The sequence below is a fragment of the Netta rufina genome (genome assembly GCF_964035555.1).
Source record: "Netta rufina genome assembly, chromosome: 11".
Taxonomy (NCBI): Eukaryota; Metazoa; Chordata; class Aves; order Anseriformes; family Anatidae; genus Netta; species Netta rufina.
Genome location: NC_140134.1, coordinates 19,102,803 through 19,118,383, shown reverse-complemented (window position 1 = coordinate 19,118,383; position 15,581 = coordinate 19,102,803). Strand labels below are relative to the sequence as shown.

At 42.8% G+C, this 15,581-nt stretch overlaps 1 protein-coding gene across 4 annotated transcripts in view; it reads left to right on the top strand.

Moving 5' to 3' along the window:
- Positions 1–15,581, top strand: part of ADAMTS17 (ADAM metallopeptidase with thrombospondin type 1 motif 17) — a 172,973-nt gene that overhangs the window by 150,969 nt on the left and 6,423 nt on the right. For all 4 annotated transcript variants that reach the window (XM_084293408.1, XM_084293407.1, XM_084293409.1 and 1 more), the window contains one exon: positions 13,743–13,920. In XM_084293408.1, the coding sequence (XP_084149534.1) occupies positions 13,743–13,920 (178 nt within the window). The remainder of the gene's footprint in view (positions 1–13,742; positions 13,921–15,581) is intronic.

Genomic DNA, 15,581 nt, shown 5'->3' with positions numbered 1-15,581 from the left:
CTCTGAAGCGAGCTGGCTAACAGGTTGAGTGCTACAAGAAGGAGTTCATTAGCAGTATCTTCCAGGACTGCAGGGAGCAAAGGAGGTATCCCGTGCCCAGCTTGGGCAAGGTAAAAACAAAATAGCAGAAGTTTGAGTTCCTTCAGTATATATATGTGTTAAGTATTTGCACTTTGAATGAGAAACCTAGTCCCTGAGAAAAGGAGAAATCTCAGGAGAGGTTGTGGTGAGAGTGTTGTCTCCCTCAAAGCATCAATACACAGCTGAGAAGAGTTGAGCCTTAGTTTTCTTACCCCACAGGTGATAAATCTGAGGGTCTGGGTCAGGGAGAACTGTTGTTAAACTGAATACTACTGGGGGGAAGTGTGAGGAAGCCTCAGCAGACTCGCAGAGACAAAGGCTGATAGAGAGCACTCACAGCTGAAGTCTGTTTGCCCTCCTTGTGCCAGTCCTGCATGCAGAGTCTGATGGTATATACCATTTTATTACCACAGATGCAAAACCAGACCTGTGCAGCTGAATCTTGTGCTATTCTGAGACCTACACAGCACAGGCCAGGCCCAGACTTATTCCAACTGCCTGAAATGAAAGTAGGCCATCGATTTAAAGGCAGAGCCAAAACCATCAGTCCCTTCCTCGGGGCTGGATTTCACCTTCACTTAGGCCTGTCTGAACTTAGTTTCGCCAGTGACATCAGTGGAATTAATTCCTGCATGCAGTGGATTAAAGCAGAGCAGAGTCTGCTCTGTATTTGCATTCTAATCTTAAAGTAACAGGTAGTTTTACTTGGACAGGAGCAGTGTAAGAAACTCACCCTCTGCCAGCGTTGTTCATAAAGCATCCTTTACATTACTGACTCATGTCTGCATAAAGAAATGAAAGTTCCCAGGAATATTATATTCCAGCTTGGTTTTATCTTATCTTTGTAACTGTACTGTTCTTTAAACAGAAAGCCTACTTTGTGTTTTGGAATGTACGGCATGCACAGAAACCACTGGGATACAGTAGTTGCATTTTGCAGTCCAAAAACCCAAACACCAGCAAGCAAAATCCAGTGAAGCAGAGGCCCATGATGGGCAAATTGGCTTATCTGCAATTGCATTTTTTTTGCATTAAGATAGGGAGTTTTGAATATTTGTAGATACAGCATGTCATAGACGCACGAATTGAATGGTATCAGTGCTGGAGAATGCATTAAGAACCTGCCACATACGAAAGATCTGCATTTATGCTGAGCCAGGAATTTGTATCACAGAATGTTTGGAGTATTGAACATTATTTTATTTATAACCTGGCATGCAGAATCCACGCAAGCGAGCCAAGACAAACAGTTCCTGTATGTTAACAGGTGAAATAACATTATTTATTTATTTGTGGAATTTTAAAAGTTTTTGGCAGGAAAATTGACCCGGATTCTCTTTATAGGGAGGAATATGAAATAACTGTGTGTTCACTGATTACATGGGTTGAAAGTTCGGTATTGTGCAAGTGGTTCCCATCTGATAAAGAAGTTGGCTCACTGCTGGAAAGGCTGCAATCATACATTGGTCACAGTAAATAGTGGTGATGATGGATTTTATGTCTGCATATGAGCAGTGCAGGATCAGTGCAAAATCACTTGTTATTTGCAGTTGTTAACTCGGGATCAGGATCTTCTCTGTGCAGAAGGGCAAAAAAGCTTCTGCACTGTTTATGTGGCCTGTTTCCACCCGCAGCTCGTGCCAACTCTCTGCTTTGGAGGAATTTCACCTTGTGCAAGTCCAGTAGATGTTTTTGGACTTAGATTTGGTTTATGACGAACATTACAAATTCTAGACATCCTGGTTAATTTTGACTGAAGACTTTCACACAATTAGTTTCTTACTCTGAATAAAGAGGTAAAGAACAAACACCATAAGACTGGTAGAAAAGGGTGTGGGTAGATACAGTTCTTCTAAAAATGGTTATTGCCTCAGAAACCCAGATAGCTGAAATATTTGATGTGGAGCACCGGGTAGGATTTTCATTAGCCGGATCCAGAAGCTTTAATGCAGGGCTAAGGCCTAGGGGGAGAACCTTTACAGCTATTAGCAATTCCTTCTTGGGGTTGTCTGGCTTAAACACTTCATCCATTAAGAAGAAATAAAACAGTCTCTGGCAGTTAGATTACAGTGAATTCTTTAAAATTCTCAGAACAAGCAGCTACTTTTTGCAATTAGTGCATTGTGCATTTGCTCCTTATTGTTAAGAAACATCAGGGAAGCAAGATTTAATGATCGGTAGTAATTATCACAGATTAAAATAAGGCTTCGATGCGTTTTGTGCTAACAGCTTGCATGGTGACTTGGCCTCCAGTCCTTAACTTCACCAAACCAAGATCATTTGAAGACATCAGAAAATCATATAAGAAGGAGGCAAAACCTCATTAAAAATTCAAGTCCAGATACAGCTTATCAGTAGAACGGGCTCTCTGTTAGTAATGGCTCTCTGTTAGTAATGACTCTGTAGCCATTGCCTGTCCACACTCTGAAGATGAGAATTTTTGTTCTATTTCTCTCAAGATTGTCTGTGAATGGTCCTTACTGTGTTCTGTAACTGTGGAAAGGATTTGGAGCAGAGCAGATTTAGCAAGCAGTCTGGGTTGTGATATATGTGTATTCCCAATGCATTTGCAGCTTATTTCAAGTGTGCCACGAGGAGCCAATATATTTAGTTCCCTTTGCAAACACATAGGGCCAGGTAGATAAAATTATTTTAAATGTCCTTGAAGTTACCTTTGTTAGTTCAAAACCTGAGATTTACAAATTGCCCACTCTAATTCAGAAGACAGAATATTGTTCTGTTACTAGTGACCATGATAACCTGTTACCAGCTAGTGCTGTTAAACTTTCTATTTCTTTGCACTACTGCAACTTCTCTCTTAAATCTCTTGTCTTAAAGGGATATACTTAATGTTATTAGCATTTAGCACAAATGCAGCATTAGTATGATGAGCAACATAACTAAAATGTTCCTGGTCTGGGAGTCTTCACGCCTAGTAGAAAGGCAGATTGCACAGTGGGAGACCCACTGAAGGTGTTAACCTGAAATTATTTTTTTACTGTTGCTTGGGTTCTTCAGAATTGCCGTTCATTATATCATCCTTTATATATGATGCAATATACAAAGGGGAGTCCAAGGCATCTCCCGTTCAGTCTTTTCTTCCAAAAGGAAATTCCACATCCAGTTTGTATTCAGTTAAAGAAATAAACACCGCATACACTTTCTGCTTTGCAATAGTTCTTCCGTGTTTGAAATCCGAGCTGTTAAATGTTCTAGCACTGGAAACATTTTTACATTTTTGCTGTAATTGTGCTAGTCCAAAGAACAAACATAGGTTGCTCACTTTCTCAACACTTGCTTCAGAGTCCCAGGCTGCTGAAGATACGCCTCTTGATGCGTTAGCAAGACAGTAGGTCATTCCTTCACAAGGAATTGATTTTGCTGACAAACTTTGTGTCGAGTATTCCATTCCTGTACAGAATGCAGGCAGCTAGTGAGCAGAACATGTCTGTGTGCATGTGGCTTGCCGGAAAGCTTAGCAGGATGCACAGTCTGAGTTTGAACTGCTCGTGTGCTGTAGGCTACACCTGAAGGGATCAGGACTGACTGCACTGAAGTCTGCCGTGCCTCCTGGAGCTGAAAACACGTGTCCTAAATGATGTGGGAGCACATTACTGGCTTGCTGCAGGGAGCTGCCTGCTAGATGTACTGGCTAGCTGTGGTAGTGACAAGGAACAATTGTGCTTGAGGATGAGCAGCACTGGGGACTGCTTTGTAGCTACCCGGGCTTCCCCATTCTGTCCTTAACAATCTCCCCTTCTGCTCTAGTTATAATGAACAGGGAAATCACTCAGCTGCACTCATACAGGCCAAGGCTGTACTTCTTCAGTTCCTTTTCTCCAGTTGGCTTATGGACTCTTCTAGGATATAACCAAAGAGGCAAGATTATGTATCAGGAGCAATTCTCCAGAAGACTTTTACGGATTTTTCTTCATTTCCAGTTTTACTTCGTTGTTTCATTCAACACGCTCTACTTTTGTCTTATGACTGAAGTATTGTATTTCACACCAAGGGCACAAAATGCTTCAGGGTTTCCCATGTCACTTTTGGCTATTCTCTTTTTAAGTGGCGTTATATCGAGGAAGGAAAAATTACAAGCAAGATGCTCTGACTCCACCATTAGTGCTGATTTTTACAAGGGTGCTTTTCCAGTTTTGTGGGTAGAAGTTTAAACATGCAAATTCTGTCCCTCAGGCAACAATTTGGCCCATTAACCTATTGTATTACATAGCCCAATGAAAAGGTTTTTAGAAGATGAAAGACACATAGAAACCTTGTCATATATTGGCTCTACCATATTTTTTCTTCACGGTTGGAGTAGATGCTCTGTAACTACTAAAGCCTATGTTGATCTCGGAGAACCCAACATGAGTCCAGTGTAACCGTCCTTCATTCTTCCCTCCAGTCCATTGTCCACAAGCCAAAGGTCTCACTCAGCAACATGGGTCAGATGTCATTCTGCCCTACGTTAGTATAAATGCAGATTCATTCAGCCACCTGAGTTACTGCAGGTTTTTGCCAGTGCTGTTCGGACCAGAATCTGGCCTGCTGGACTGGGCAAGATCCTTGGGTCTTGTGTAGGAACCATCACAGATTCATGTTTTTTGGTGAAAACAGAAATAAATATATGACGTCTCAAACTGAGCTTCCTTGAGCAAAGGAAAGAAGCGGAGGACAAAGCTTTTTCTACCACTTCACATTTTTTATAACCACCTGGTACAACTTTTCACTAAATTCAGAGATTGTACACTCCAGAATCTGCAAAGCTTTAGGAATGATCAGCTTGGCAAAGTGTGATGTTAAAAAATATTCTTGTTGCCAAATCGTGTCAATAATGATAAAACACACCTGAAAAATTCCCTATAGCCACCTGCCCTCCCTGCACATCACTGGTTGCCAATTTCTTTACGGTGTTTTGTTGAGCCTGTGAAATACTGGCTGGGGGTTCTCATCCCAGGAGAATATTAACAATAGGTATAAAAAAAAAAAAAAGTAATTTCCTATAAGAAAAATACTGGTTTTGTGCCAGACATTGAGGTGTTTCATACTGAGGATCAGCAGTCATTCATCACGGTGGGTGGTAACAAGGCTTTTGTAATTGCAAATTAATTGTTTTGGCAGGAAGGCAGGAGGTTGCGCTCTCAGAGAGATAAAACCCCAAACCTTACAGCACACAGAGAAGCCTGCTTTTTTCAAAATACTCTACAATCTTCCAGTGCCAGGAAGGCATGTTTTCCAAGCTCCAAATGTTTGGGAACATCAACAAAAATCCTCTATATGCCTCACTTTTAACGTTTAACTCACATTACATGATAAGAAGAGCAAATCAAGGACAGCTGTGGTTGGAGAGGTGTATTCAAAACTGTTGCAAACATAGCAGCAAACTGTCCTTTGTTCTAACACTCATTACAAATTCATGGCTTGACCCGCCATCTGTTTATGATAAACCATGGACAACTTGTTAATTCTTCATAAAGGTCATCTCCTTCCACCTTGGAGAAAATAACTTTTCTTGTTGCATTGAGAGAAAACTCTGCAGGAGGGATGGTGGCTTCAAACTGCAGTCGCACGCTGCAGCTGACAGACCTTTTCCTGCCTGTTACTTGTGTTGGCTTAGCAAACAGCTTTCTGATTTATGGCTGCTCATGTGCATTCAGCACCACAGCTAGAAACTGATGTTGGAAAATTATCCACAGGTCCAACTGGTGCAAATCAGTTTTCTCCAGGGAGTGACACAGATGATATGAGAGGAGAGGACCCAGCAGGCTTCTGTATTTTAACTTTCCACATCTGTGGTCGTAGGCATGGCCAGGAGCCAGATCATCAGTGTGTCCTCAACCTACCTACTGCCCCAGTGGACAGCTCTAAGTTGCACTGCTTGTTCTTGTCCCCTGAGTTGTTTTTTTCCTCTGGCCAGCAATCACTGATGTGCAAATCACAGCCTCTTTTACAACCTGTACTGCTTTATTGTGGACAAACTAAGAAATAGTTTTCATACCTGCAGTGCAAATACACACTGGAGGAAAGAAAGGACAGCTAAAACAAGTTCAGCTTACCTACAGGCCTCTGGATGGCCATGGGACCATCGCTTAATGCATTTACACCTCTAAGTCCTAGTCCATATCAGCACTAAAACAAGTTTGAAGCTCTCTCTAAACCTTGTGGTAACTGTCAGCCCTGGTTAATGCCTGGTTAATACAGACACAAGCCTAGGCATGGAAAGTGAAGGGAGAACCAAGCCTTGATCGTGCCTTTGAGGCCACGGCTGTTTCTTGTTTGCACAACAGTTGGCACAGCTCATCTCTGCTGGAGTTTCTGGGAACATCCATTGCAGAAATCATTTTGATGGTTCCTTAGGAAAGGGGAGCGCTGCAAAAAGGCCGTATTCATCAGTGTTTTGTTTGAAGTGGAGCACATTCTGTTACGCTGTTATTGTCTCATGTTCCAATACAGCCTCCAGTGATACTATTAATTGGAAGAATAACTTTCCCTTTTTGATATTTTTTATTTAAAAGCCTCATTCATTAAGTGCATTTTTTTGATGGAGAATTAAAGCCTCCCACCAAGATCAGTGGATTTGAAATGGAATGCCATCGCGACTATTTCACTCCTTTTCATGTGAAAAAGAAGAAAGCATGCAGGACAAGCCTGTTCAAATATTGGCATTCATTTTCTCTGAATTACTCTGAGATGTTACAGTGTTTAGGATGACGTCTTTAAAAAGATGAAAAGTGGGTAATTCACTATTTAATGTTTGTACTACTCAACTGGAGAGGCTTTTGTCCTTTGAATCCTTACAACCACAGTATGTGTCACTAGTAGGGACCGCTGCAATTTTGCAGCCTTTCCAAAAGCCTGGTGAGATTTATAATGACCACTGAGGCATTAAGGTGACAACTTGCAAAAATATCTTTAAAGAGCAATTATTACCAACCTGCTGGTGATCCCTGGGTTGACTTTGCAAAGTGATGAAATGCAGCATTCATCGTCTGTTTCAGAGCTGAGTAGCTCCCTGTCCAGAGAACACTCAGGCAGAACTGATATGATGGAGATGAACAGCCTCTTGCTGAAATAAAATAATCCCAATGGGGTCTTTAATTACTTTTTTTTTAAATAAATTTCATTCAGGTACCATTGATCATTAAGTGATGAGTAACTAAAATGTGTTCAGTGGAGCCCCAGTTCCCAAGACACTCTTTCAGAATTCCATCTGTGACAGCAGTCAGTGTGGGACTGTAGGTCATGTAGCCCATAAAAACACGGTTCAGCATTGGCGTGAGTACATACGTTGTAGAAGTATTGTAAATCCTTCAGCAGTCAGCCTGAGTTGAATTCTGTGATTCCACGGTTACATAGTTATAGTTTTCCATTACTATCTAGCTTGAAGTTAGCTTAATTAGTTTTTTTACATAAGTTGTTTATCAGCATCATTTTCACAAACTTTTATGGATGGAGTAAGCTATGGAGGATTTCTGCTCGTACCTGCCATGGATCAAAACACTGCACACAAGCTACAATTTGGCACCCTGTAGGCAATACTCTATCATTTCATATCTCTGCTGTTATTACTCGCACTCATTCTTGAAATCCAGTTTTTAGGTAGTCCTTTGTGGAGCCAGGAGTTGGCCGCAATGATCCTTGTGGGTCCCTTCCAACTCTGGATAAACTGTGATTCTGTGACGTGAATTCTGTCCGATTGCTGTGATGGATTAAATGCCATTTCCTCATCAGCATCCACCTGGGCTGCGTTGCACAAGTACTTAGGGGCACTGTCAATACCCAGAATACTCATGCATTCAGCTCTTAATCTCTGAACTCTCTGTGCACAATGGAACTTTTCAGAATAGCAAAGTCAAGCTTAATTAAGCAGTGAGACATGCTGGTCAGGTCTTGTTCCTTAGGGTCATGCAGTTTGAAAGCACAGCTGTAGGCAGTTTGCAAAGATTGCTTCTCTCTTCTCCTTCTAAGATACTGTCACATCAGCCATGAGCATTTTCTGCTATAATTTATTGTTTCTTCCCATTCTGAGTCAGAAGGGTATGCATTTTTTCTTGGTTAAGTTAAACAAATCAGTCATTTCACAAAAGTTTCCAAATGAAAGATTGTTGTAAGCAAGACCAGATATGTTCTCTTTACAGATCTGGGGTTTAAAAAGAAGAAGAAAAAAAAAAAAAGGAAAGGAAAGAAAAGAATAGGGAAGCTCGAAAAACAGCTTACAGTTTGCTTTGGGCTAATTAGATGTTATCAGCAAAAAGACAGAAATCTTTTTCTTTAGCGTGATGCCATAGTGAAAGCTGAACTGGTGTTTATGAAAGTGTATTGCATGCTGCTTTTCAGCTAAAACTCCAGAGTTTAAATTAGTGATACTCATAAAAAGCCTGATGGTAAGGTGTGTAGAGCACTGACTCTCAGAGAGCACACATGTATGCCATTAAAGTCTCAGGAACAGAGAAATTCCAGGACGTTTGTCATTCATCTCAGATGCTGTGTTAGAATGTTATTAATAGGAACTTGTCTTGCTTTCTTTCTGACTTTCATAGAGGCAAGAAATAAAGACCCCCAGGGGAAAAACTCTGCCCTATCCTAACGCCTTGAAATACTTGAACTCTGAAGTCAGTAAAGCATGACTGTATCTCCGAATATTGAAGCTTTAGCCATAGTGTTATCCTTGGCTTCAGCAACCTTCAGCAAACTGGGGACAAACTAGTATCTGTAAACTTCAGATGCCTGCAGACTGATGAATAGAGAAAAAAAATCTTGCCTTCAGCTCAGTTATGACTGTTATCTTGAGCTATCTCTCCCCACAACAGATCAGCCTTATATTGTAGTGCATTCAGGATTGGCTGAAGGGATGCTCTGACCTTCTGCTGGAAGAAGCAAGTCGCTTACAGAAGAGAGAAACATCTCTTAGAGGTTACAGAAGTGAGAGTTCTAAAGGTGACGTGTGGCCTGAGTGCATCCCTGTCAGGTCAGCAGCCCTCAGCTAAGGCACAAGCAATGCTTCATTATTCCATTCAGTCCCAAACACCTCACAGCCTATCCTCTGCCATGGTAAATCTACTTTTTTCTGTCCCCATTGAGCTTCAACACGGGGATTGTTTGGACTGCTCCCTCTTACACATTCTTGCAGCTGCCCAAAGGCAGGCCTGCCCTGGCTTAATTCATTCTTATTCCTCTCTCTGTCTCCAGGTATCTTTTGTACATCAGGAGTTGATGAACTCCCTGACAGATCTCAGCACTTACTGTAAATTCATTCTGTTTTAATACCTATTATTCTCCTGAGGCATTTGCTTTCAAAGCAATTAGACATCTGTCCTCACCTTTGGTAGATTTCAGGTTTTCATACTGGTATCCTAAGGTGGAAATAGCATTCCAGCTGAAAAATCATAGCTTGGTCTTAAGGTTGGAGTTTTTCTGTGAATAAATCTTCTTTAAGCTGATGAATGCAGCTGCTGCCTTGATAATTTGTGAGTTTATTTCCTTCTGGATATCCCCACTGGCTTGCATGTTACTGCCAAGGAATGTGAATGGAGGCATTTTTGTATTCCTTTTGCCTTCTCAAGTAGTGCTTAAACTGGGAGTTAAAAGGGCTCATTAGGTTCATTTTTCGTAACTGGTCATTAACCCCCTCTTTCTTACAGCATTGAGCAAGCCTTTGATTTTTGCTTGTGGGTCAATTTCTCGTTTACAGTGGCTCTGTTGTAAGCTCAGTGTGTTGTGGCTAAACTATGTGAATTTTGCATATGCGTTTTTCTGATAGCGATATCGCTGGCAATGCCTGGTGGACGGGAAGAAAACGCTTCTTTGTTTGACACCAGTGTCACTGTTCAACCATTTCCTCGAGTCCCTGGTTTTCCAGGGCAGGCAAGTTACTTGCAGATTTTCTTTCGGCGCTTGCCCAGCAGCCCAGGAGGCAGGCAGAGACCCACACCACGCTGCACGTGGTTCCAGACCTGATCACAAATCACCTCCCTCCATTGCGGCATCAAAACGTGTGCGTATTTTGAGAGCTACATCAATGCTTATGAAAGCTTTTCTGATTTTCAGAACATTTTTGTTAATAGCAGTATAACAACTCAAGTCAGTGTCCACCAACAGCATTTTAAACACGATTGGGACAGTTTCACCGTGAAGCACTGGAGCCTCCCAGCCTCCTGCAGAGTGGAACTGAACCGGCTGAGGATGGATGAGGTGCTGGGCTGCAGGGGTGCTTTCAGTACCAGCCCACATTCTCCCACAAGTGATGTGCTCTTGCTGGCAGCTGCTGACCGCCTCAAAGTTACCCTGTTTGCAGAAAGGCTGCAGCAGCTTTCCCGACTCAAGCTCCTTATGCCAGTGTCCAAGCTTGAGGGTCATGTGTCAGAGGGCACAGAGTGAATCCAGCCCTGAAAATTTTTCCATGGATGTACTTAATTGTTCCATAAATATCTGGGAAAAGAGAGACCGAAGGGATGCATTTAGCTGTCCAGAGTAGGAGGAAAGGTATTTATGGGAATTTGCTGTTCAGTTGGAGTTTGATTTTTATGCCTCTTTTAATGATGTCCTCTCTTCATCGTGCAGCATGAGTAACAATTCCCCCTTTGTATGTATTTTGTATCTATTCCTATTTCCTATTGAAATTCCTAGGAAAGAGACTATCCAAGTACAGAGTTGAAAATTTCATCTTAAAATAAGCCAGATGTCCAACCTTCCTTTAGCTGCCAAGCCCAAAAGAGTTCAAGAAAGATGTTAAAATCCGTCTTCCTGGCTGTGAAAAACTAATTGCATAGCATAGGTGATGATCCCAGTCTCCCAGGAGAAGGAATAAAACTGCTTCGGGCAAAAACTCTGCTGTTATTTGTCTAAGGATTGGAGTTGGCAGTGTCTGTGGAAAAAGTTTCAGTGCTTGCCCTCCTTGCTGGTTAACAAATGCAGAGACAGGAACACAGTCAAAGGTAGGTGAGCATTTGTATATCAGTATCTGAAAACTTTATTCACCTTATGAGAAAAATGTTTCTTTCTCTCCCTTTTTTTCTTTTCTTTTTTTCTTTTTTTTTTTTTGGTGGGGGGGTTAGAGCATCCCATAAACACAGGGAGTGCCTAAAAGCCAGAGACAAAGGTCTCAGACTCACTATATTACTGTGAGGGAGCCCCATGGTTATTTTATGCCTATGTGATAAGAGCTATTCTGTATGTAAAATGGATGTGCAATTCACTCCCCTTGCAAAAAGTTCTGTGAGAAGACCAGTAAAGCACTCTGGAGACTACAAGTGCCATTGTAATCCTGAGGATAAGAGGTGGAGTTTGACCAGTGAGGTGGAAGGGACTAATAGTTGCGTTTAATCAGGATAAAAATTATTAATTTTAAACCTAAAAGTAGTGGTTGTGACTGTCTTCCAGACTGGTAGAAATCACTGAGGATGCACAGTGCTGGGGAACAGCACCCCACGACTAATGCAATGCCTCCATCTCGTCCCAGAAGCACACGTTATGAAGGGGGTTACATACGGGACTTCAATGACTGCAGTTTGGAATATCTCACAGTAGGGCATACAAGGGAAGGGCTCGTTCCTCATGGTCCTAAACACCATAACAATTGCTGAGGTATGAGTAGGCAGTCACCAAATTGTCGTGTAAATTCAACATCTGAACATATAAGCCCCAAAAAATCTGCTGTAAACTCATGTGTTGACACTAAACTTCAAATAAGAAGTATGTGAAGGGAAAAAGAAAAAGCAACAACCATTTATTAAATAAAAAAAGAAGTTTGAAAACACATATAAACTTTTAATTTAGCATGACTGCTACCTTCAGAATACAATAGTAAGGTCTTGGAGGGGAAGGATAGCTGGAAACGGAGGTAAGTTGTGCACCAGAGTGGCGTAGTGGCAAAGTCCAGAAGGGATCTGAGCCAGAGTTTGTTCAGAATGGAGACGTTCAGTCCTGGAGAAATGGCATTTGGGGACAGAACAGGAACAAAGAGCAGGTGGACACATTTTCTCTCGAGAAAAGCAAATAAAAATTTGGTGAGTAAAGCAAATACAGGAAAACTGTTTAATAAATGGTCATCAATGTGAGTGATCAAAGATGAAAATTAGGTGGAGTCTGTCTTACTTTTGTCAACGGACTTCACTGATCCTACAGTACCTCCTACCCAGAAATTAATCATATCAATGTATTTCTGCACTGAGCTGTCTGAAGCAGGACTCCACTGGCTCTATTTTGCCATTCTGTTCATCTGAGCCCGTTTTGCATCAAGCCTTGCAGTGGTGCACGCAGGAAGGAGAAGCTCCCTGTGCTCCAGCCCAGAACAAAGCCATGCCTCTTGTATCAGATGGTCTTTGAGAAGCAGCGAGGATTTCTTGTGACACTTCTAGAAGAAAGGGATAGGTGGGAGAGGTGCAGGACTACCCGCATCCATGTGTTCTTCTGTCCCTGGGTGTTAGTCTTAAAATCATCCACACTGCGTACGCATCGTTCATACTTGAACTTCAGTCCGGCCCCGATGTTGCTTTTCTTTTGAACCTCTTAGATATCCACCATGTCATTTTTAAAAAACACTGCTCAGAGGTGATGGTATTTACTGCACTGACCTTGTTCAGGAACAGCAGAGGACAGAAAACATGATCATTTTGACACCATCCTAATTAGATTTCCTGACTTTTCCCCTACCTCCTCTTCCCCATCATTTGCTTGTGTGTGGCTCTAGCAGAAATAGGAATCTTACCAAAGTCCTGCAACCCATTGTTTCTTTATTTTAAATACAAGGTTCTTTTATTAACTCCAGCTGGTGCACCTCACTGTGTTCACTGCGTTTGTTTTATTAAAATTGAACTGCGTGCAAGTAGGACATTGTAAATCACAAGTGACTGGGCCAGAGGAAGAGGGAGGGAGAGGTAGGGACTCCAATTGTATGACAACAAAGAGAGCATATAAACAGCCTGGGCCTCTTGACTAATAGAAGCCAAAACTCATGGAGTACAAGTTGCAATTGCTCCCAGGAGGACAGGCAAGTGCCAGACAGTTAGCGGGGATGGATGAGTGAGTACTTGAATACCTGATGTGTTCTCCCGTGTACTGGAATGGAGCTTCTCTAGAGGGCTGGGCATGCTGTAGGAGCTGCCTGCCTCTGCTGTAATCCTTGGTTTTATCCCATATCAGTACCTGGCAGTGGTCGTCTTGTCTGGGGAAGAAGCCTTGTTAAACTGTCCAAGTCTTGGGGAAGGTTTTAAAACCAAGGCAACCAGCTCCGCTGGGTCCCTCGTGGAGAGGGAGGTGAAAGCTGCTCGTGCAGTATTAGGCAGGAGACATTTTCCAGCTCTGTGTCTTTGTGGCTAGTAGAGGGAATTGCTTTTCTGCCTTCTTGAGCCTCATGTATCCGGAGGGACAGTCAGTGTCAGTGGACTCATGGTGAAATGAGTCCAGACAGAAAGACAACAGCTCCCTTAGCTGTTCTTCTGCACGCAGCACTCCTGGAGCTGCAAAATCATCCTGGACAAATGCAGCAGCTGTATGAAGAGTCCCTGGCTGACGGGTTCACTCTGTGTTGAGTCCTCAGCACCGTACTTAGCTGCCAGCCCGCTGCACACTCCAGTTCTGGCACTTATTTTTATGGTGTACACGTATATGTGATTTTGAAGCTACTCTGCTTCGGCCGTGTCTCAGTCCCTTCTCTCCTCCAGTGCTCCTCCACCTGTGGGAAGGGCCTCCAGTCGCGTGTGGTGCAGTGCATGCACAAAGTCACCGGGCGCCACGGCAGCGAGTGTCCCGTCCTGTCCAAGCCAGCGGCCTACAGGCAGTGCCACCAGGAGGTCTGCAATGAGAAGATCAATGTCAACACAATTACCTCGCCCAGACTCGGTGAGTGAGGGGTGTTGGGGTGAAGGACCAGACAAAAAGCCCAGGGTCCCACCATGCCTGGTGTTAAAAATAGTAATAAAAAGGAAAAATGGGGCTTCAGAGGATTACCTGGGGCCAGAATTTTGGAGAGGGCCACCCAGACAGACCCTCGACTAGTGTGGCTAGGTCCCCTCTTAGCCATTAATTAATTAATGCCTCTCTCAGGCTTTGCCCAAGCTGCAGAGCTCAGCAGTGGCTAGACCCGAGGGACCAGCAGGAGCAGACAAGCAGGGGCATTGATCGATCAGAGAGCTGAGGGAGGTGGCAGCCTTACCTTTCTCAGTCCCAGACTGCTCTCCCCCTGCTTGCTCAGGGGTGGATGTGAAGTGTGGTGCGTTACTCAGCTGTGCCCCAAGGAAAGTACGTGACCTGGACCAGCAGAGCATGGCTGGCTTTGTTGTTTTTTTCCCCTTTTCATTTGTTGCCACAAGAATGTGGCTTGATGAATTAATTTACCCTGGGAGGCATGAAAGCATCCAGCCTCCTTCTGTGAACTCCGATTTTCTGCCACTGTTCTTCCCCTCAGCCCGCCCGCATCCCCGGCGTACCTGGCCGAGCTGAGTGTGCGGTGACAGGCCCTCTGTTCCCAGGAACACCTCAACTCTGTGTTTAAGGAACGGCTCTAGTTAAGAATGCTTCTGTTAATACAGAATAGGGGGAATCCATAATTTCCCATGTCATACTTGTGTAGTTTATAAGGGGATATTTTTTTTCCTCAGATTTCAGCCGTTCAGCCACGGCTCCAAGAACCGATTTGGTTTCTTTACATTTCACACATCATCACCAGTAAAATGAAGCTAAACTAAGCCATCAGTTTCTCTGACACAGCCTCATCCATGCTTCCCGTTGCTTTCAGGACAAGAAGCTGGGTTGTAAATAACACTGCTAAGGTCTCACCAGACAGAGCAGCTTCCACTCCACAGCCTCTTGTGGCCTGAGAAGCCTCTAGCACATATGACAAGGCAAAGTTGCAAAGTAATAGAGAACCATTTCTAATCACACTTTCTGAGGTTAAATAATACTTAAACTAGGACTGGACTTGAGGCATCTGAACTGAAATTTGTTTTCCAACAGTTTAACATCTGTTTTTTTAGAGAGTATGGGAAATTTTATTCTTGCAAATGCAGTCATACTGAGGCGCTTTTAAGCTCTTCTGTTTAAAAACATCTGAGAGTACTTCCCAGATATTTTAGCACTGTGAGCATAGTGGAGGGAAAACATTGCATTTGAGAAATAAGCCACTGATGAGACAAGAAATCCATCCTAATTCACATTTTAGGACAAAGCAATAAAAAGCTCACGTGTTTAGAAGACTGAGGAGGCTCAAGTCCCTGCTGAAAGTAATCTGCAAGTAATTTGGGATGCTTTTGTTTCTAAACCAGGCTTGGAATCACCAGGGCCAGAAACAATGATATTTGATATTAGCAGAAAGATATATCATTGAACGTTTTACTCTTCCTATATACAAGCGGGTTCCATTGGATTATTTTTAATTTCTGGGTTTTGCCATAGAAACCTCACAGAAAAAATTATCCAGAAAAAATGCAGTAGACTACAAAACTTAGGCTGCCTTGTCCCCACTCCAGAATGTTTTTCATCCCAGGTAACGTCGTCAGAAATAT